The 23270-nt window shown below is 44.8% G+C and overlaps 1 protein-coding gene across 1 annotated transcript; it reads right to left on the reverse strand.

Moving 5' to 3' along the window:
• Nucleotides 1-8258: 8258 nt before the first annotated feature.
• On the reverse strand, nucleotides 8259-21814 carry LOC146185636 (venom serine carboxypeptidase-like). Its single transcript, XM_084605564.1, has 5 exons — nucleotides 21653-21814; nucleotides 18373-18428; nucleotides 14937-15109; nucleotides 11166-11499; nucleotides 8259-9611 (listed from the first exon to the last, which is right to left on the reverse strand). The coding sequence occupies exons 1-5, from the start codon at nucleotides 21721-21723 to the stop codon at nucleotides 8788-8790; spliced, it is 1458 nt and encodes a 485-aa protein (XP_084461690.1). The 5' UTR covers nucleotides 21724-21814; the 3' UTR covers nucleotides 8259-8787.
• Between the last annotated feature and the right edge of the window lie 1456 nt (nucleotides 21815-23270).

The following is a 23270-nucleotide window of genomic DNA, read 5'->3' on the forward strand; positions in this document are numbered from 1 at the left end:
CGAAAATACCAAGCCCCTGAGCATGGTGAAAACGACATCAGCTAAACCAGAAAAAGATATGGCTGCGTGCATTGTTTTCCTCCCATCCGCGTTTATTGCACTCATTATTGCTCCGTTCTACTGTTTTTTCTCCAAAATGGGAACACTGTAAGCCGTAAACAATTCATTCATTGCAGAGTGCCCTTTTCTTTGCCAGAAAACCCGACGCCGCGTACCTTTCTGTGCGGGCACCGACTGCCGATCGACACTAGCGGACCGACCGTGGCGCCACCTCCTGTTAGGTCTCGTAGTGAATACGAGCTCGAGAGCCGTTTTCTCAGCAACAACTTATAGCTCATATTCATACGCACTCAAACCGTCCCATGGTCGTTTAGAACCGACTGGCGGCGTTTGAGACTTGTTCATAAACAATTTTTCCCACATCATGTGCAACCTTTTACTTCATTTTTTGCGTTCATTTAGAAACGCAAACTATAGGGTTTTTTTTTTTATGGTGTATTACCTATTTAGGGCGAGCGGGGGAGAAATCAATAAAAAGATTTCACTCACATAAAAAATCAAGAGCATTAACATTAATACGTTTAACAGTTCTTCACGGTATTTCACAACTAAGCTGCCTATAAAATTGATGCCTAAGGAAGCTGAACATGGAAATGTATTTTCTTGCCTATATTTACATTTTCAAGTGTGTACTTTTTTCCCCCCCACGGGAGAAAGGCACATTATGCTTCATCGAGAACTCATACCATATAAATATGCAAAAAAATAGAGCGGCTTTTGGGGACGGATGAGAAGAGTGCGTCTCTTTCATTTAAAAAAAAAAAAATCACGGCTAATTCTCTACTGACTTACCCGTCGGAAGCCCACGCTGCATGTCCAAAAAATGGAGGGGCAGAAACCAGGAGAAGCACTGCGACCAGTTTCATGTTGAGCGAGGTGCAGGGGAATTGAATTCACGTGGCTTGCAGTGACAATATCCGACGGTGCTCTTTGACAGCCTGCTCGCCCCTAGAGCCACACGTGGATGGAACGTTGCTCCGTGGACCTGCTTTTTATAGAGCACTTCCCCCGCTGCGATGTCTGTAGCTCTTTTAGCCTCTTTCTCTCGCGACATGCGTAATTGAGAGCCATGTTAGCAAAACATTGTCAGCAAAACTAATGACAGGTACGTACGACCCGCTCATCAAAATAAGGACACGACGAATGCAGCCTTCGGCCGAAATGAACGTCCGTTTAGGTACAGGTTTCAGCCCGCATTCCGGCGCACAAAGCTATTCGTTGCAATAAGGCCTTTCTGTGAAAGGTTAGGTCAAGGACGAGCAAATTGGGAAAGCTACTCGCCTGCAGATGGAAAAGAATAACCGAGGGAAACAAGCAAGAGCAGCGGGAAAAAAAAAAGGAAATGCAGCCGTCCTGCCGTGTCTCTTTCATGCACATCAGGCACACCGGTAGATGCAGGTGCTTTATTGTACGAACAGTGCAAAAAAGTAAGAAGCTGCAGCGCTCAGTAAAATGATTGCATGTGGGGAATATTTGGGTGAGAGTCATTCATTATTTCATTTTTTTTCTCTATCGAATTTAAATTATTTTTTAATTTTGCCTTCATTTTAACCCGGTCGGTCGTGTGAAGCTCGGGCTCTGAAGTAGAGTGTCAACCTGATTAGGCTTAAAAAATGTGAATTAGCGAAATAGTTAGTCCGGGAGGTTCTATAATGGTTTACAATGGTGAACAGCACACAAGACGAATGACTAAAAAACGGGACCACAGCTCCTGTAAAGCTGAAAAAGATGAGCTCATCCGTCCATCAAAGGAAAAAAGCGAAAAAGACTACTAAACAGTGGGAATTTCCCAGAGCGCAAAATGTGTTACCTGGAGCATGTGTAGAGCCAGACACACCGGCAATGTGCGATGTGCGTAAACACGACCCTGTGGACGTACGGAGTAGTAAAACATTTCCCACGGCATTGACCGAAGATTTCTGACCACTGATTGCCAATGACGCAAGTGCACAACTGATCTTATCCCACAAATGTACCTGATACCGGCCGAGATAACACCTTTTTATTAGTTATGCTGACATTCCGGCCTCAACACAACATGGTAAATGCATTAGTAAACCTCGCGTAGCTTTGCGAGATAGAAGTTAGTTTTTCCGAAGGCCTTTTAATGAGTTCGTCAATATTTTATTTCTTTTTTATTGTTACTCTCTGTACACCATTTTGGTTCATTGTATCTTTCTTGTTGTGCGCAGTGTTTTACGAATAAACACTGTCCGAATGGATGCCTCTTGCTCCTGTTTCATTCTCTGCGCTGCTTCAAAATATTTCGGCAGATACGTTTAGTAAATATTTTATTTTAGAGCTGACTGCCATTATTCTTATTGAACTCGGTCCTTGCGCTCATCAATGTCCGCTAGTGTATATTTTATGTTGGCCGGCTTGCTGCTATTATCTTTTCCGGGGAGGTGCTGGAACGACGAGGGGCAGAGTGAGCAATGGCCAGCATACGCAGACAAAAATTGTACAGTTCTGACACTCATCAGCAAAATGAGAGGACGAGACAGATTGCACTATGGGGCGTCAAACGTCAGAGTCGTAGATGAGAGCGACACCCTAAAGTACCAATCAGCCCAAAAGAGATTCCTGTCTGACATTAGAATCTAGAGCATAGCTTCGAATTCATGCGTAAGAAACTTTTAATTTTAATTTCGCTGTAATTGCCTCATTATCCAGTCACTCTCTTTAAAACCATAATGTTCGGCGACCCTCATTTCTTTTCTTGTAATCGATCGCTGAATATTGCTTTTTTTTTTTAGATACAAGTAACCATCAACACAGTTCTAAGACCCTCAACGTGGCGGCAACCCGTGCTGATAGACATGTTTCTTTCGTGGCAGGATAACACAGACCGGCTGAGTAGAAGCATCACACCTATAATGCTTTGAACAAGACCAGGCCACCGGCATCTCCTATGGCAATTTCAGTCCCGAAAACTGCCACGTACCCGCTCTAAAGGAACACGCCGTCATATCTGACAACGCCGCAACTTGCTGTTCACTGCGTTTCTGTTGCGAAAGCTAAACTACGCCAGGCCTAACCGCTCGTCGCTGTGCTCTGTGTCCGTGTCCGTGGTCCTCAAGCCGGCGCTGCAACGGACAGGAGCTGCCAACTCGGGTCGCTCCTTTCACATGGGAGGCTGATATCAGAATCAGCCTGCCAGAGCCGTTTTCCCTCTCGTTAACCCTACGACACGCAGGCACGTTCATACGGCTTGGACAAAGCGTGACTTTATATGTGGGTTGGTAGCTTACGCTCTCGCGTCATTCCCTTAAAGGATGAGCTTAAGTGTTCCCAACAATGTAGGCTGCATACTGTCGCCCTGCCTATTTAACCTATATGCAGAGTACATCATGAGGAAGGCCGGTCTGGACGAGTCTTCAGCTGGAGTGAAGATTGCTGGAAAACGTATCAACAACCTTAGATATGCGGATGATACCACTTTAATGGCAGAAAGTGAAGTGGAACTCAAGAGACTTCTGATGCGCGTACAAGAAGAGAGTGAGAAGTTTGGGCTTAAACTGAACATTAAAAAGACGAAGATCATGGCGTCTTGCCCTATCAAGTCCTGGAGCATCAATGGACAAGAAGTGGAAGCTGTGACAGATTTTCTGTTCTTGGGCGCCAAGATTACCTCGGAAGGAGACTGCAGCCATGAAATTAGGAGACGCCTGCTTCTGGGAAAGAGAGCAATGGTTAGCCTTGACCGCCTAGTAAAGAGCAGAGACATTAGTCTGCCAACCAAGATCCGTATAACCCGTGCTATGGTCTTTCCAGTTGTGATGTATGGATGCGAGAGTTGGACTGTGAAAAAGGCTGACCACCGAAGAATTGACGCGTTTGAATTGTGGTGCTGGCGAAGACTCTTAAGAGTTCCTTGGACTGCCAGAAGATCAAATCAGTCGATATTGTCAACCATAAACCCTGACTGCTCATTGGAGGGTCAAATTCTAAAGTTAAAGCTCAGCTACTTTGGTCATCTGATGAGAAGAGAGGAGTCGATGGAGAAAGATTTGATGTTGGGAAAGGTTGAGGGTCGCCGGAGAAGGGGTAGGCAGCGAACGCGATGGTTAGATGGCATTCTCGAGGCATTGCAGATGAAGCTATGTGATGTTAAGAAGATAGTGAGAGACCGGAAAGCGTGGCGTGACATGGTCCATAGGGTCACGAAGAGTCGGACACGACTGAACGCCTGAACTGAACTGAACTGCACCCCTCACTGACAGGGCGTGATAGGGGTTGCTTTCGCAATTCAACTAGGATTAGCCAGAGCTAAACCACAACATTTTTTTTTTTCAATTCCAACTCACTACGCTCGTTACTTGAACTAAAGAACAACAAAATTTTAATGTTGTCTCTTACTGCAGGCTAAATGGGTGTTTAAGGACGGATGAAGCTAGTAGAATCCCCAGCTGTTGGTCGACGCATTGAACCGAATGTTCCAAATAAGTCACTTAAGGAACCATTTCTTTTTACTCCTGGCGTTTTTCGTGCAGCGCCTTATTAAAGCGCCAAGAAAACTGAAGCGTGGCGTTTCGTGGAGCGTGCTGACACTAGCAAAGCAGCATTGCTCCACTGCGAGCTGTCACGCAAGGTGTTTACAAGCTGTAATCCCAATCTTCGCTTCAGCAATACATTTTACGCGTTCACTCTAGCTTTTTATGTAGTCATGGGAGGGAGGGAGGGAGGGAGGGAGGGAGGGAGGGAGGGAGGGAGGGAGGGGAGTTAGAGACAACTTGGAAAAAGTTAGGAAGACGCTAACCATCGCCTTAGGCGTAGACGCGATAGCATCTTTACCACGGGCTTATCATTCCGCATTCCGCAATTTTTCGGCTTTGAGAGACTGGCACATGGTATGGCGAAGTGTTAAAGATCTTGCATTAGTTAGGTTTTTAGGCCAAGGAAGGTGCAGTATCTGTCTCGCTGCTCAGTGAACGCCAACGCCTACAACAAACGACGTACAATTCAAGGTAGATATGTTGTCGGTCTGAATCCCTGTCGCACTCTCACCTTTAGCAGATAAATGGTAAATGGGAAACGAAACGTGTGACACCGCTCTTAACGCTAGACAAATAAGAGTTCTCACATAATTCTGGTACAGAAAAACGTTGTACGTATTTTCTCCGACACCGTTTTTTCTCCCTTCTATGTGAACAACATCACCGCTTATGGATAGGAGGCCTACAATATTAATGACCTTTATATTTTACTCGCCGTTTTGGTGGTATTGAGGTATGCAGTTTTTCGTACCCAGCTCAGCTACTTGATGCCACATCTCATCAAAGAAAAGAGTGTGCAGGCTATAGTTGTGTCACTAAACAAGTGCCTTTAATCGAAAATATGTCAATTATCTGCTTGTGGCGTAAGTTACATTGTAGCGTGCGATAAATACCGACTGCTGTTATTAACCATTGGGTTAGTTAGTCGTTAGTCGGCATGACATGTTTTGAGCACGCGTTGTTGGCGCGCGAATTTCATTTCGTACAGCTTGAGGCAGTCCTGAAAACAGTGAATGATAAGCCCTAGCCTGCATCACTAATAGTAAACCAACACGGAGATAAATGAACAAGACCGAAGGAGGAAAATTAATTTCGGTGCAGTAGTAGATGAGAATAAAAATGGAAGATATAGCGTGTTGCACAATTAGAGGCGCGATGTAGAATGCTTCTCCCAGTTAAACCGCGGAATCCTCGCAGTTCAAATTTTGCACAGAAATGGTATTTTGTTGCTAGTATTTTTTAATACCAAATTTGTTTGGGGCACTAGCCTTATTCGATCAAAAGAAGTCAGATGTTCCCATTTTATGCGGCGGCAACGACGCCAGACGAGCCGCTGCCACAGCGATGGTACTGGTGGCGCCACCTCATGCTGCTTACAACAACTCAAACCTTCCAAAAACGTTCGCCCCCTCTTGTCCTGCTCTAGAGTTGTTGTAAGCAGCATGAGGTGGCGCCACCAATACCATCGCTGGGGCAGCGGCTCGTCTGGCGTCGTCGCCGCCGCATAAGATGGGAACATCTGACTTCTTTGGTCGAATCAGGCAAGTACCCCAAACAAATTTTGTATTAAAAAATACTAGCACAAAATACCATTTCTGTGCAAATCTTGAACTGTGAGGATTCCGCGGTTTAGCTGGGAGAAGCATTCTACATCGCGTCACTAATTGTGCAACACGCTGTATTTAACGTACAGCGGCGAAATTACGGAGCCGGAAATTTGTGTGTGTGTGTGTGTGTGTGTGTGTGTGTGTGTGTGTGTGTGTGTGTGTGTGTGTGTGTGTGTGTGTGTGTGTGTGTGCGTGTGCGTGTGCGTGTGCGTGTGCGTGTGCGTGTGCGTGTGCGTGTGCGCGTGTGCGTGTGCGTGTGCGTGTGCGTGTGCGTGTGTGTGTGTGTGTGTGTGTGTGTGTGTGTGTGTGTGTGTGTGTGTGTGTGTGTGTGTGTGTGTGTGTGTGTGTGTGTGTGTGTGTGTGTGTGTGTGTGTGTGTGTGTGTGTGTGTGCACGCACGCACGCACGCACGCACGCACGCCACAGTACATATGAGTTGAGTTCAAGCAGTACAAAGGTGCTTTTAGAGTACGTTTTAACGTACTACTGTAGGCTGATGAATAGCGTTGAGAAAGGGAAATCGTGGACTTGGGGGGGGGGGGGGGAGGGAGAATGAACAGTGCGGTAGTAAACACGTCTCTTAATGCGAAACTTCAGAATTCTATTCTTCTTTCTTTTTTTCTTTTTCTCTTTGAGAGATTTATATTTGGAAGTCTACCAGTGGGATATCTGTGCGGTCTCTGCATGCGAGCTGTACAACGAAGCGGACGCCCCTGACATTATTCATACGTGATAGACCTTTCAATTCATATCGTTAAAACAGCTTCACTTGCTCTTATTGTTTTTACATCAAATACTACACTATTTCTGTATTAGAACTTGTAGAAGGGGTTATGATTTTTGTGAGGCCGATTGCAAGTATAGCAAAACCATTTAATTGCTGAAAGGCAGCTCAAGCTTTCAAATGTTGATTTTCCGCATCCGATAGCTTCAACTACCAAACTGATTGATAATTTTTAAAACATGATCCTAACTTAAGCTCTGGCGGCCCTGAATTTATAAATTAATGCCCTTTATAATATAATAATAAGCTTGCTTGATTAATCAACATTATTTTGATATAATTATTGCGCTGTGTCAATGCACGGTCTACTTTGCGATGAAACTGATCCTACCTCAGCGATATACTTCTTGCAAATTTTGAAATAAGAGTACAATTAGGTTGAAAAAATTACCCTTTAATTTTTTAGAAAACAGCCGGACGTGTGAAGTTTAAGCGTTTTCGTACTGTAAACACTCTAAATATGCGGTTGCTATGGCCTGACGCTCTCAGAAACAGCAACAATTATTAGCGCACATATTAAAAACGTTTATTATGAGGAAGTATGGCGGCCCGCTGACCATCAAAAGCGCGCATTTCTGTGTGATATCAGTGGCGCCTGACATGACCTACTTCCCGTGATATGCTTGTCATGACATGCTTAAAGAATTTACGTCCCATTTTGAGACTTCATCCGTGACATGAAAGGACTCGGAATTCAACCTAAGCCAGTGCTATCATATCCTTTATCTATCTGCATGCTTTGCATTACGATACCTTCGGTTCCCCACTATGATACCTACTCACCTACACCGGCTGTACAGGTAAGATCCTTCAGTACTATCAACGCTGCTCACTGCTTGGTGCTGGCTGCTAAGCGATTGCTGCGGTTGCCTGGCTAGTTTCAGTTGGATATTCACATATAAATCAAATTCCGCAAGAGACTTGTGTGAATAGCATACTGGTGTAAAAATCTAATTTTGACAATTATTTAGCAGTCCTTGATAGAGAGGCGAAGAACACTTTCATAGGCAATATCAGTTTCGACGCCCATGATGTCGATGGCCAGGTGCGTTAAGGCTTGCTCCGTGTCTTCGCTGTGGTCCGTCATCCGGGTGTCCCACGTGATGGGAAGAAAGAGGATTTGGATGTTGGGGGAGATGGCTGCGATGGGTCTAAAAAGAAACCATGTTCAATGTCAGCGAAAAAGGAAAGCCAGTCAGGGCTTCTGGCCTGGTGCACAAGTCGGCATAGCATGCATCTGTGGCCTCTTCAGGGGAATGACAGTTCAGTTAAAATAATCCACGGCTTCCAACGTAAGCAAAAATAATGGCAACAAAAATGATTTTATTTCGTTACATTGTCAGGAAATAGTATCTTGTCACATCGTTTGCGTTGCGTTCCACCTACCATTAACTGGAGCATCTAATGAGAGCTACGATACTATCAATTAAGGCAGTATATAGGGTTGTAGCATTCTCTTTCTCTTTGTTCGTCCACAACTTGCAACAACTTTTAGCAGTTACACCATCTGTGTACCTCACAAACCTGGTGGGCAGTAATATGGGTTGTCTCTGCTTACACGCTGCCTGTGCGGGCAAGCAACACAATATTTCAGCAACCTCTATGTTAACAAAAACAAATACATTTTTTTTATCCTATTCCACCTTACTGAAAACAATGTGCAAGACCGATGTTTTAGGCCAGCTAAGAATTCGGTCATTTTATTAATGTGAATACTGATTCTCGGCAGTGACCAAGTCTCAGTAAATATCACATCGATGTTCTCATAATATGAAGAAAAGTGCGGTATGAAACGAAGAATCTTCTAATATCGCCATTCCGCTGCTACGGGCAGTAAAGGTCTACACGGAAGACACAGACCCTTCGGAGAAGGGATCGGTTCCGTCGATGAAGGCAGTGATGAGGTCGAACATCGGCTTGGGCTGATCGTAGGGCAACTCGTGGCCGCCATTGCGCACCACCACGTAGTTCAAGTTCTCGACGGTCTTCTTGTAGCCGTACAGCTCTTTCCCGTCTGGGCTTCGCCACAAGTTCTGGGGAGCGCGTTCCCAGCGGTCGGCGTGCGACCAGGCCATGAGGGACAAGAAGTTCTCGGTTTGAGTAGTAGGCACGCATATGTCCAGAGGACCGCTGTAGAGGAGCACTTTGTAACCGTTTTCCAGGACGACGGTAAGCTGAGGCACAGCCGAGCGCAAAAAGTCTTCGGCGAAGTGTCCGGCCACGATGTCCCTCTCTGTGCTCATCGGTATGTCTCCGACGTGCAGCGCTCGTCGGATGTCGGGCTTCTGGAGGAATATCTTGTATGCTCTGTTACCCGCTGGCTCTGTGTTGGTTAGGTAGTTGTAGTAGTAAGTATAGCCTGTGACGTTTCTGAAGAACGTGTCTTTGCCGTACACGATTCCGAAGAACAGCCTGTCGATGACGTAGAGGGCTTCTTTCGTACGACCGGCGCGAATAAGTTGGGCCGTCTCGTCGCTGACGCGCATCATGTAGTCGGCGTCGTTGCGGTCGATCAAGCCAAATCCATAGATCACGTCGCCGAAACCGATCATGTTGATTGGGTCCGTTAGTCCGTTCCCGTATGCGATTCCCCTAAAATTGATCTTGACGCGCATTGAGTCAGCGTTCTCGTGTAGGGCGGCTCCCACTGTAGGCACGTATTTTCCTGCGAATTCGCAGCACAAAGAAAGCACAACAGGAACCTTTAACAGGATTTCATATAAGTGGCGAATATGTGAGAATTAACATATAGAGCAAAGCTAGTATAAGGAGTAATATTCCTGCAAGAAATTTCAAGGAGCAATTCTTAAGAAAAAGGGGAGGGGGCGTCTTCTTAAAAAATTAGTCATTTGTGGTTTCCGTGAGAGCTGGATTCGTTGATATTCTTGCTATAAATCAGATTTACTGCATTAGTCTCAGTATCGATAGTAGATGCAAGCTTTTAAATAACAAAATAACTAACAATAACGTCACCGAAACTGCAAAGTCACTGTTCGAGACAAGAGGGGTTGTTTTTAAACCTTCCACTTCACTTTCTCGCGAAGTCCCGGAAAACAAAAACTGAATGCAAAATAACTGAGTAGATCATATGTATAGGGCTCTCGTCTAAAATATAACTTAGTAATGATCAGCCATCGAAAGAGGGTTTAATACTTAAACGCTGTGTGAGCAGTTTTTAACGCGTCAACGTTAAAAGTATCGTTCTCCATAAGATTTGGTGTCAGCGTTGTGAACGAAAAATCTCTAGCATGGCTGTGGAAAGTTTAGTTGCCTTCAAGGTGACACGACCACGCATCGACTGCTCATTAGTTTTTGCGACGTCATGAGACCACATGACATGGTCGAACTGGCAGGCGCTGCCAACTTGGCTTCATCTTCGAGGTGAGAGGGTGGGATCGAGGTCCAGCTTTCCAGAGCCCTCGCATCATGAGTCGGACACGCTGTTCCTAGTCTACGCAGGCACGTCTGGGTACTTCGGTTAACCAGGAGATTTGCATCTATGTCTTATGGCATCTTATGACTATACGCCTAAATAGATGTGTGGAAGCAGAGGCGCAAAACCCGTAAGGCTTCTCTGAACAACCGACTTGCAAATGAAAGGACTGCAAGAAACATGACGTCTTAACTGCTGTTGCGCCATACCCTTATGAATGAAACCTGTGCCCTCCCCCTTTCTTTAACGAATCTATCGTTTTTAACAAGCATAAAGTTAGTGAATTGCAGCTTGAACTACTCGCCGTAATAACACCACATGTTTCAGCAAAAAGCACGGCTTCTTGCGGACTTCGTTTTAACACGGTCGCTGTGTTCGAACTGTTACAACAGCCGACAAGGGCGTACACCCTTTGTCAAAAGTTTACAGCCCAAGGGGTCTACTTCTGAGCCATACTATGTGATTCGTAAGGCATTTCCAGGTTTCCAAACTTACTGAAGGCAAGAAGATTTTTCGGCCTACCCTCTCAAATGGCTAGGACTTCCATGATTATTAAAGAAGTCATAATATATTGCTTAAAAGCAAACCCTCTCGGCTGTAAACTTTTGACAAAGGGTGTACATCTAAGTAGTCAGGCACAGACAGATGGGCTTGAAGGTGGTGCATCGCATACTTTTCCACTCTGCCTCATAGTACGACCGAGTCAGATGCTATGGCACTGTGAGAACAAGGACCATGTTTAAACTAAGACTCGACTACCCTATGCAATGCAATGGCATATTGTACCGGCGTAAGACTCCCCGGTGAGGTAAAACTCGTTCTGGGCCAGCTCGCCGAAGAGAGTAAAGAACTGCTGCAGGAATTCCAGCATGTCACGGCCAACATCAGTCTGGTTTCGAGCATAGCCGGCTTCGTCCGCAGTGAAACTATATCCCGTGCCTACGGGTTGATCCACGTAGAGCATTGAGTACCGCTGCGCCCATGTGAGTTCTCGGAACGCGGCGTTTTCTCCGTCATCCGACAGATAGTAGGGGCCGTTTTCGTTGAAGAAGCCCATCATCGAAGTTGTACCGGGACCACCTTGCAGCCACATCACCACGGGGGCATTTTCAGGATCGCTCTGTGAAAAGGAGATATCCGCTTAGAGCACTGGTTCTAATACTTGATGTTATATTTACCGATATGGCGCCATGCGACTTGAAATTAACACAAGAACAGTAACAGAGACTTCTCAAATTCACAGCTACAAACATTTCTGAAGAACATTGTTTTTTCATACGATAATCACCACGAGCTAGGCTGTTTTCGTATGGGACAAAAACGTTTAACGTTTACCCCCGTATCATTCCTGCCTCATGATAGGTGCGGCCACACTTTCAGAACTAGTCTTTGTATTTGTGTCGGTGCATCCCTTTTTACTTTTCCTTGGCATCCAGTTTCTTAAGATGAGAGTCGGTCTGTTGTCTGTGGCTCATAATGCGGCCTGTCAGGCAGTGTAGCATGCCTACACTACCCAGTCATGCCTGCCTAACTATAGCATATTTAGCAGCACTACTATAAGTTGCCTTTCTTTTCCTGCGACTGTTGGGTGTGAAAAAACAATAGCCCTCGCTTTTGCGGTAACGGCCACATTTCAATACATCATCATCATTATCATCGTCATCATCATCATCATCAGCCTGATTAAACCCACTACAGGGCGAAGGCCTCTCCTATATTTCTCCACTTAACCCGATTCTGTGCTAGCTGCATCCACTTGACCCCTGCGAATTTCTTAATCTCATCCGCCCACCTAACTTTCTGCCACCCCCTGCTACGCTTTCCTTCCCTTGGAATCCAGTTTGTTACCCTCAGCGACCATCGGTTATCCTCTCTTCGCACTACATGTCCTACCCATGTCCATTTCTTCTTCTTAATTTCCACTAGAATATCGGTAACTTGAGTTATTTCTCTGACCCAATCTGCACGCTTTCTATCTCTTAACCTTACCCCTACCATTTTTCGTTCCATAGCCCTCTGGGTTGTCCTCAACTTAAGCAGAACTCTCTTGGTTAGCCTCCACGTTTCAGCCCCGTTTCAGGTAAGATGCAACTGTTGTATACTTTCCTCTTGGGCGATACCGGTAAGCTGCTAGTCATAACCTGCGAGTGCTTGCCAAATGCGCTCCATCCCAATCTTATTCTTCTTGTTATTTCCTTTCATTCCTTTCATTTCCTTTCATTCATGTTATTTCCTTCATGTTATTTCAATACAGTCGCTGAGCTTTTGGGCGGATTGAGCTCCCTTGGGTTGAATATCTATAGAGCTTTGTTACAGCGCGTGTAAGCGGGGCAAAGTCTAGAGATGCCAAGCGCGAGCATGGATTTTCTCTAGTACTTCACCAAGAGAGCAGAGTTTTATAAGCAGGCGGTGACTTACTGAAGCACTGTGTTATCTGATTTGGAATAACGCTAGGGGAAGAGTCAGAGGCCACACAAAACTGGTATTGTGTGGCCAGTTCTTTTTTTTTTTTTTTTTTGCAGCACGATTGTGGATATCAATTTCCGAACTTTGCAAAGTTATTTAGACAGTAGTAACACGGATATCAACGAAAAAAATACGCCAGGAAGACACTTAAAACATCCACTACAGTGTCTCCTTTGTATATGCATTTAAACTGTCACGTAACACCGCGTGAGCTCAATTTAGTATTTAAAACATCAGAGTTCCCTTGTGTCGATAGGTATTTTTCGTCTTATAACTAGATTTTAAATCATAAAAATTAGTCCCCTAACCTTCAGTATCGGTCACATATGCGCAACGTTTTTTCACGTGGGACTGACTGAGGCAGTGAACGCATCTGCTACTGCACAATATGATATTTCAGAGGGCGGCTTTCTATAAAAGCAATAAAGCTTGAATCAGTTGCTTCACTTCAGAACGATGCTTCAAAGCTGCTTATATAAAAACCGCTGGCTAAATTTAATGGGAAATAAACATCGTAAAATGCACTTTTTATAGCAAGAAAATATAGCAGAGAATAGCTGTCAAAAGTGGTTTCTCTTCTAGAGTGTAATAAGGCTCTGCACGAATTTTTCGAGTATTCATAGTCTAATAATAACAAGCTGTAATCAAATTTGTCCACACCTGACACGATCATGCCTTTCGTAGCTTTAATTTTTGCGGCTTGTGCAATGCTTACATGAACTGATAAGCCGGGACGTGTACAAGGCTTTAGTGATCGTTGCTACGCTTGCACATTTTTCGCCTGTCGATGATTTTATAAAAGTTTCTAGAACCACATTTTGTGTTTCTGTGTTATAGAACATTTCACAGTGGGTACCCAGCGGTACATCGACTTCCTTAGCCTCCTGGTATTCGCTAGTGCGGTCTGTAAGAAACATTATATTATCTAATCCGCTGTGCCTATCGCACAACGAACTTGCCTTGCTGCCTTGCCTTGCAGTGATGGCAATCCGTCTAAATGTATCCTAATAACACACAGTTCATCTTGCTCTGAAGGTGAAAGTATGGCAGGAATGTGCTGGCTTAATTTATTTTTTTCTGTCAAAACACATTTCAGCAAAACAGAATCGCCGATCAAAAGTATGGGTCAAAACAAATCATTGTATTAACGTGTCATTGCAATTTCAATTGCAGCGGCCCAGAAGTACAGAGCCACTCGACCTAATTTCATCATAGAACCTACAACCGACATCTTCCTGAGCTTCACGATGAATCTCTATATGAACGACGACTCCTTGCTCTATGATACAAAAGTCAACAGACTAAAGAAATCGCTGCAAAGGCAACAGGCCTAGCGGCCTCTTTCTGAAAATCGCCATGCAATATAAAGCATCACACTTTTTTAGATACAATTTTCTCGCAACGAATAGAATACCTTTAACACAATCCGAATAAAGGTGTATTCACGCTTGCGACTCACGAAGGACACGCGAACGGCAGTCGCATGCGACCAGAGAGCAACCGATGTTCACAATTGCGAATGCGACTTGCGGGTTGCTTTCCACACTTGTCCACCTTGACTGTTCACCACATAGAGTAAAGCTAGCTTACGTTCACGTCAGCTGAGCCGCTGATTGGTTTAACGGTTTGCGACTAGTATTCGCGCGACTGGAAATCGAGCAGTGCCCGAACGGCCCACGGCAGTCGCTTTTCGACCGATGCGACCATTTGTGACTGTCGCTTTTCTACCAAAACGGTCGCGCGACCGCTACGAGTCGAAAGTGTGAACGGGTCCTCGCCATATCATCGTTTTGCACATCCGCGTAGGACTCCGTCATCATCATCGTCAGTCTGACTATACCCACTGCAGGGCGAAGGCCTCTCCCATATTTCTCCAATTAAGCCGGTGTAGGACTCCGTGTGAACATTCAAACGCGTTTGGGACTGGGATATAGGCAGTAGAGTTCTCTTGACTCTGCGCGTATTAGCAGCAAAAACAAACATATTTAATGCTAATTACGCAACCCGGAACGTTTTGCTTCCCAGCTAGTCTTGTATATAATGCAGTGCCGACCCAACCCTGCAACCAAACCGCGAGAAGACTGGACTCACCATAGATGGTGCGAACCAGAAGAAAAGGTTGCTGTTGAACTGCTTGTTCACCGTTATATAGCCCGCGTACGTCAGCACTTCGTGGTCGGCGCCGATGGGGCCAACCTTGCTGAGTGACTTGGCCTCGTCCAGCTTGCCCGCTTCGATGAGTGGGGTGAGGAAGAGCGTTTCACCTGACAAAAAAAAAATATACGCTTTTCGCATTAACTGCGCGCATTTGTCGTTCTCCTCGAGTTACATGGTAAGATATACTTTTGCATTACTTGAGAGTGGGTTACGGAGGAATTTGGCTGTGTGTTGGAAAAAATCTCAATGTCGACTTCTCATCACAATTTTGTTTGTTTATACGTCTTTATTTTCTTTCTCTCATCGCAATCACTAAAACAGTGTAACGGATAACAGTAATTTTTTTGTTTCGAATAGTGCCTATAACAAAGCTCATTGTGAACAACTAAGGTAAGGCTTCATGTCAGCACTGCTGTGTTGACGCTTGGCTGTCGGGCCGAAGGTCGCGGAGCCAAATTCTGGCCGCGATGGCCGCATATTGTTAGAGACGAAAGGCAAAAGCGAAAATGTACTGTGCGGTATCACAACTCATATAAGAACCTCCAGCGGCCGAAATGCTCTGCAGCTGTACTCTAAGATGTCTCCCCTAAGCAAGGATACGTTGAGGCATTAGAGGCTTTTAGTCTAGCGCTGTCGCTTACCGTGGCCGTCTACCGCTACCGCACACCGTCAGCACAGCACGTGCTGATTGGTCCCCGGGTGCGGTGTCCGCAGATATTTGACAGGAACGTGGCGCCATCTGTCGTCATCGGGGTGATCTGCTCACGCGTACTGACGCTTTCGCGGTAGCGTTAGGCGGTAGCGCTAAACTAAAAGCCTCTATTAACCCCACATACCGTACCTTTCCAGCACTTGCGTCTGAAAGTCAGGCTGAATTAGGCGTTCTGTGTATTGTTTTGTAAGCATATGTATATATAACTGAAATGCACTTTTCATGGTCGTACAAAAACAAGGACATAGATATGAAGGATAAGCTGTCATGTTCTTTGTCAGACAACTATCTCACTTATGAACTGGTTAATGTAAACATACAAAAGAGGAAATTCTAAAAAGATTGGCGACAACCTCGTGATACCGAATAATAGATGTGGTGATTCTACCTTACAGTAATTACCTACTGTTATTTAAAAGTATGTAATTTAATTAATTAAGTAACATCTATTAATTTTGTGTAATGCTGCTGTGTTCGAGAAATTATTGTAGCGGAATCATTTTTCATTTCTGTGGCATACACGGTGCCACAAGCCTGTATTTTGTGGAGCCGTAAAGACATCAGCAGCTTTAAAGTCCCTCTAAAGTTGTTTCATCTGAATGCCATATTTTATGTATTCCATAAAAACGTTCGTTATATTCTCATCGTTGCGGCCGGATTATTGGCTGTCTACAGTTAAACGCCGACATACGTTTTTTTTCTTACTTATTTTTTAATTACCTTCTTCTGGTCCACGTGAAAGTGACGCACGCCACGAGTTTTTGGTACTCCCCTTATGCTTTGTTGAATTTTGTCTATGCAAGCCTTTTGCAGAGTATGGCCTATAAAACGATATGCGCATCTCTCATACTGGGCTTCTCTGAATACCGAGAACTAATTTATGTCGGCTTTCAAACTTTGCCGAGGACACCACGGTGCGTGTTTCTTTTATTGACTCATGATGTTATGAGACACTGCAGAGAAATGGTGGTTGAGGTTAAACCTCATTTTCAGCATGTCAACAAAAAATGTTTTGAAACGACTAATGCCTTGAAAGGATACTCGACTATTTGAAGTTGGATTTTAAACCTTGTCTCTGTGACACCAGAAAAGAAAAAAGGTCTTTTAGATTTCCAGTTGAAGACAGTTTTCGGATCTTACAAGTGTGGCATCAAGCTAGGGCCCAAAAAAATGTATTTCGAAACAAATGATAACGTAGAAAAGTGCTGATGGCTAATTGAAGTTGGCTTGCAAACCGTGTCGGCGACATTACAACACAAAATAAATTTTTGGAAACGTATAAAACATGAAGAGGTAGTAATAGCTAAATGAAGTCAGGTTTGAAACGTTGCCAGTGATACCCAAGAAAAAACAAAAAATATTTTTTTCGAAACATCTGATAGTTTTAAGTGATATGTATGACTACGTGCACAATTGCGAAACCTGACTATAGCTTTTTTTTTTTTTTTTTTGCTTAAAGTTTGGCGTCACAAACCAATTCAGCAATTCAGGATATGAGAGGAGCCGTAGTGGAGGACTCTGGGAATTTCGACCTTTATTGTGCACTGACATCGAACAGCGCGCGGGCGCCTTGTTTTTCACCTCCATCTAAAAGCGGCCGTTGCTTCAGGGATTCGATACCTCATCTTTAAGTACAGCATTTGGGCTCGTTAGCCAATGAGCCACCGAGGCGGGCCGTATCATTTTAGTAAACTGCCACGACTTTTCAAATTGAGTAAATGGTCCGAATAACATCAGAAGGCAGCTCTTTCCATTTCTCTGGTTTGTATGGCCAAAGCTTATATCCAAAGTGGTGTATTGTGGTGATGACAACTGTTAACGATTAAGGCATAATACAACTTTGTTGATGGACTAGCATGGTCCGACGATAGAGGGGACTTCTTAGCAAAAACTGAAACTTTAGTCTCCAAACTTTTCTTTGGGCTTGTAGTGGTAAAATGGTCATTTCTTTCAATAAAGCAAATGTACAGCAGTTAGTCCGATACATTGAAAATATGAAGCGTACAGTTTTCTGCTGGGCAGACACCAGTTGCGCGATTTTATTTCCGGTGTAATAGTTCTGGAATGCACAAGCATGTTCTTGTAGAAGCGACGTTTCCTACCTTGGGACCTGTTGTAAAATAGAATAGTGCACACGGGCTGCTTTTTTTTTGTAGGCGTGTTGTAAAAAGAAAGAGGAACTGTGCAAAGTATTTGCTCACTCCGAATGCTTTTTCATATCGAAGTCTAATGTACTAAGCTTGCAACTTCTCTTCAATCGTCTCCCCTCCCCGGTCCCCTCCCAGTGAATAACTTTATTTTTAATATTAATGCCAGCAGCAGCAGAAAAAATGCTTACAATATCACAACATTATCGACAAAAATCATTCTAAGATGTATTTTTTGGCAGTGCGCTTTTTTCAGTCACCGTGTCTCTTTCGACAGGTGGAAGGTAATGTAGCTGTTCGTCCCACAACGGTCTCTGGGAGAATAGGCTGCCTCTAGCGCTCCACTTTCACCCGTGAATTATAAAAGTAATCTTAAAAGGTAAACGGCGGTAGTGTGGACTTTTTCACATCGCTTTCCATGAACAGTGGCCTGCAATGTTATTTATGTAGTTATAAAATGCAAACGCTTCGGAATATTTAACGTCATCAAGGTTAGTGGTTTCTGCCTCACCTACGTCGTCGCCGTTGCCTTGGGCGTCCGCGGTCGAGCCTTCAGGTGTAGAAAGCCTATAGGCATAGCAAAAAAAAAAAAAAAAATCAAGATGTAACTGGCACGAAGTAATTTACATAAATTTTTCAGAGGCTTTTATTTCTAGCTTTTAGACATCTCGCACGACGTCTCTTTTTATTTTAGGTGCAGGTGATAGCCACATGAAAACGCACATGCGCTTCCTTGTTACTGATTTGAGCACACTCAGTCGTCGTCACTTATCAAGTTCAACGGCCTATTTTTGCCATACTCGTCACACCTGGGAAACAAATGAGTTGAAAAGTCCTATTTGTTGTTTTTGAGAGCCATTCATCCATCAGGTACAATTTCGCAGTTCTAACCAAAATCCTCACGTGGAGAAATCTTGGTGGGTACGGCGACAAGACATCTTCTTTTTTATAAGCGCAATTATCTCCGTTAATTGTAGCCTTACTAATCTGACCTCCGACTATATTTTTTTTTTTTCGGGTGACATTCGTTTGAGTGTACATCATGCCTGACATTTCATTCTTCCAATAAGTTCAAAGGTGCAGTTTTTGAAGTACGAAGGTCACTTTAGTGGCATATTGTCACGCTAATGACGACGATGAGGGATGGTGATGGTGAGGCAGAAGAAGAAGACGAAGCGTTGGTGCCTGGGGCTAGTAGGCTTCACCTTATCCCACTGCCATATCACTGTTAGGACGCTAGTGGAATCGGTCTTGGTGCAGTCCTTGTCCAACGGCACAATGAACGAGAGCATGTTATCGCGTACGCAAGTCGTACCCTGAGCAAGCCGGAGCGAAACTACACAGTCACCGAACAGGAATGCCTAGCTGTAGTTTTCGCTGTGCAGCGTTTCCGTTCATATTTGTACGGACGTTCGTTTACTATCGTAACTGACCATCATTCACTCTGTTGGTTGCGGAACCTTCGAGACCCATGTGGTCGCCTCGCACGCTGGGCCCTCCGGTTACAGGAATATGACTTTGCCGTGGTTTACAAAAGCGGGAGGCGTCATGCAGACGCAGATTGTCTTTCTAGGATGCCAATGGCCACGACTGGACCTGAAAGCGACGATTTCGACAATTATATATCGACCCTCGAGCCAGCGTTCCCCGACACGAATGTTTTCAAAACGGAACAGCAAAATGATACCAGTCTGCAGCCTCTCTTTGCCCAAGCCAACGTACCTACAAGCCGTTTTTGTGTGCATGATGGCCTCCTATGGAAAAAGAGTTATTCGCCTGTCGGCCAGCGATACCTACTCGTAGTTCCCAAGACGTTGTGCACGGACGTATTGCGTGTTATGCATGATAATCCAACTTCTGGGCATTTGGGATCGGTTAGAACACTCCACCGTGCTCAAGAAAGATTTTACTGGCCCAGAATGCGCTCGACGGTTGAACAATACGTTGCCAGTTGCAAGCAATGTCAACGCCACAAACGTCCAACTGCAACTCCGTCTGGCTTGCTGCACCCTGTGAAGACCCCGACAGCACCGTTTGATCAAGTAGGCATTGACCTCGTAGGTCCGTTTCCGAAGTCCGTGGATGGAAATCGCTGGATTGTAATCTGCGTGGACTATCTCACACGTTACTGTGAAACCGCCGCTCTTCCATCTGCTACGGCGCATCAGGTGTCGCTTTTCTTGCTGCACTCAGTCATCTTACGACACGGGCCGCCACGAATTGTCATCACTGACCGGGGCCGACAATTCACTGCTGATGTTGTTGAAGAGCTCATGCGTTTATGCGCCGTAACTTTCCGACACTCGACGCCATACCATCCCCAGACAAATGGCTTGACTGAGCGCGTCAACAGAACGCTTATCAACATGCTAGCCATGTATGTGGACGCAGGGCATAAGAACTGGGACACCATACTGCCCTTCATCACGTATGCGTTTAATACCGCCACGCATGAGACGACTGGATACAGTCCATTTTTTCTGCTTTACGCCAGACCGCCACGCTACTCTCTGGATACTATCCTGCCCTTCACAAGCCGTGAAGACCCCTGCCTGGCTGAGACCCTCTGTCTCGCCGAAGAAGCTCGGAGAATCGCCCGATTACGGTCTGGTGCTTCACAAGAACGTTCCAAAGTGCGATACGATTCCAGTCACCGGCGGGTCACGTACTCTGTAGGTGATTTAGTCTGGCTATGGCGTCCAATTCGGCGCCGTGGCCTACATCAAAAACTCTTGGCCCATTATGACGGCCCATATGTGGTTATCAAACGCCTTAGTGATTTAACTTATGGGATAGCCCGCCTGACAGCATCGGGTCGCCGGTCTGCCAAAACCGAACTGTGTCATGTTGCCCGCTTGAAGCCGTGTCAGCCTCGCACGACTCACGAACACGCCCAGAGGGCTTCGTCTGAGCAGGGGGGAAATGTCACGCTAATGACGACGATGAGGGATGGTGATGGTGAGGCAGAAGAAGAAGACGAAGCGTTGGTGCCTGGGGCTAGTAGGCTTCACCTTATCCCACTGCCATATCACTGTAAATAAACACCCCTTTGCTATTTCATCGTAACAATATTATTCTTAATTGCGGTAGTTTCAGAACGCTCTAATAATTCTGGTAACCCTGGCAAGATTGCTGACTAAATTCTTATAGGGACATTTAGCAATATCAGTCGGGTGCGTGGGTGTCACAAATAAAGTTCAGCTGGCCCTTCCCGATATTATTATCAGGTTTAGGAGGTCTTTATGAAACGGCAGTGTTCATTGCAGTGTGGCGATGAATTTCGACCAGTTTGCATGACATCACCGAATCACGCTACCTTAGAACGCGCGCATGAACGCCCGCTAGTGCATGACACACAACAGCGCACGTGTCTCGTGAAAGTTTTTTACTTGTCCTAGCCGCGTTAGGGCGCTGGCTGAGCGAAATCGTATTTTATAAATACTTACATCTTATGCGGCTATAACTAACAGCCAACTAAAAATATCTACCTGTTCCCAAGTGCGCGAACGCATTAGTTAAAAAAAAGATAATACATTATAACTAACAAGCTTGCTAACTGAAATAATTACCCTGTTTACTAATATTCTATGCTCAGCTTGTGCAGCTTAGCATCAATGTTTTCTCAGCTTCTCGCGCGGTGTTCTATTTTATGCGAAAAAAAACAAGGGTTTCGAATAGGGTGCAGAAATTTCACCAGCTGAATATATAAAAAGCGTTTTTCGTTGACCGGTAAGCAGTAGATTTCTGTCTGGCGTTGTAAAATGCATTTGGCTGATGCTGAGCTGGCTTACCCATCAGAAGCCAACACCCCATGATCAAATAGACCTATAGAAGCGAGCAGAAGCACTGCGACCAGGTTCATGGCGTTACAGAAGTCGGGGGTCCGGGTCCCCGCGGAATCCACTTGCAGTGTTACAACGAGCCGGTCCACTCGAGGGTCCCTTTCTCTCTCGATCCGCTGGAAGAATGGAACACAGCTGTGTCGTCCTCGCTTATAACTCAGCCCCAGTCCCCACTACCGAGCCTGCAATTGGATACGTTTAATCTGCCGCTCTCGGGGTATTGGGGAATGGGAGCACACTCATGTCAAACGTCAGCGAAAGCAATGTCGGCTACCTGCCACGTACTCGTCAAGAAAGGGACACGGCCGAGCGGCTCTAACATAGGTGTCGGCCACAATGGACGTCGCTCTAGGTATCGGGTTCACTAAAACTTGGACGCACTACAGCGCTCGAAGCTATGCGGCACAATCCGAATTTTTTCTTATGGATAATAAGCTGTGTGCGCCTGCTCACGGAAAACAGTTGCAACGCCACATTGCTTCTCAAACATAACTGTAGAAAAAACTGACAACACCATCAATGCGGGTTTCTCAAGCGACGCTTCGTGATGCGTGGGAATATTGAGAAAATTAAGTTTTGCATTTGACTGCACTGGGGGGTGCAGGGCCAGAAAAGTGAATTCTGCAGCAGATTCACGCCTGCGCTGTCCTACAGTGGCTATATTATATAGCTATCGAAGGCACGATGGTGGGCCTGTTGCTTTAATAGATTATTTCTCCTCTTAAGCAATTTAATAATCAGCGAATATTTCGTATTAGGCATTTATGACAAAGGTTTTAAAAATTCGGGTTTCTTATTAGGTTATGTGGTGACCCTTTGCGTTTTATTTTTTCCAGGCAACAAAAACGACATGACTGCGAATCTTACGCTACCCCATTCATTACACGTTCAGTGATGCACAAAAAAACTAGTCTATTTCAAACTCTCACAATAGAAACAAAAGTTGTACAATTTTTACTTCTGAAAAGGTCTTGTCATCATATTCAGTTTATTTATGAAGGAAATTGAGTGCCTTTATAAGTAGACAATTTACGTATTAAAGATTAGTACCGGTAATAAAATCAGAGGACCATGTATTAGCAGGCACTTTTGCAGAAACAGGAAAGTAATTGGATTATGTTGTATTTATTGAAGACAGAAGTTTTGATTATGTAAATCGATACAAAAATCCCAGGTACTGCCGTGACGTTATAACAATTCCGCTACAGTTAACCTGCCTGTTGCGGAGCAAATGCTAGGCCATTATTCTTTCACTTTAGCATCTGTCCCAATTCTCAGTTCATTGTCTTTCAGTAACTTGTCCATTCAATGTCGATGCTTTTCCAGTTCTGAGTGTGTACAAATTCAAATTTTATCGTTCATTATTTCAATTCATATTCACCTCTATTATTTCATTTTGCTCTGCAATTCCTAATTCGATGCCCTTCCTCTTTCCTACAACTAGAAAGTGAGCGTTTCTCCTCTCTACTTATACCGTCGTGCCCTTCTCGAGCCCTGTGTAAATAATTACATCTAAATTACATTCGCAAAACTAAAAATCGCGCACAAGGCCGGATAAAAGGAAGAG

This window comes from Amblyomma maculatum, chromosome 6 (assembly GCF_055883805.1).
Source record: "Amblyomma maculatum isolate TAMU_Amacu chromosome 6, ASM5588380v1, whole genome shotgun sequence".
In the NCBI taxonomy this organism is placed as follows: Eukaryota; Metazoa; Arthropoda; class Arachnida; order Ixodida; family Ixodidae; genus Amblyomma; species Amblyomma maculatum.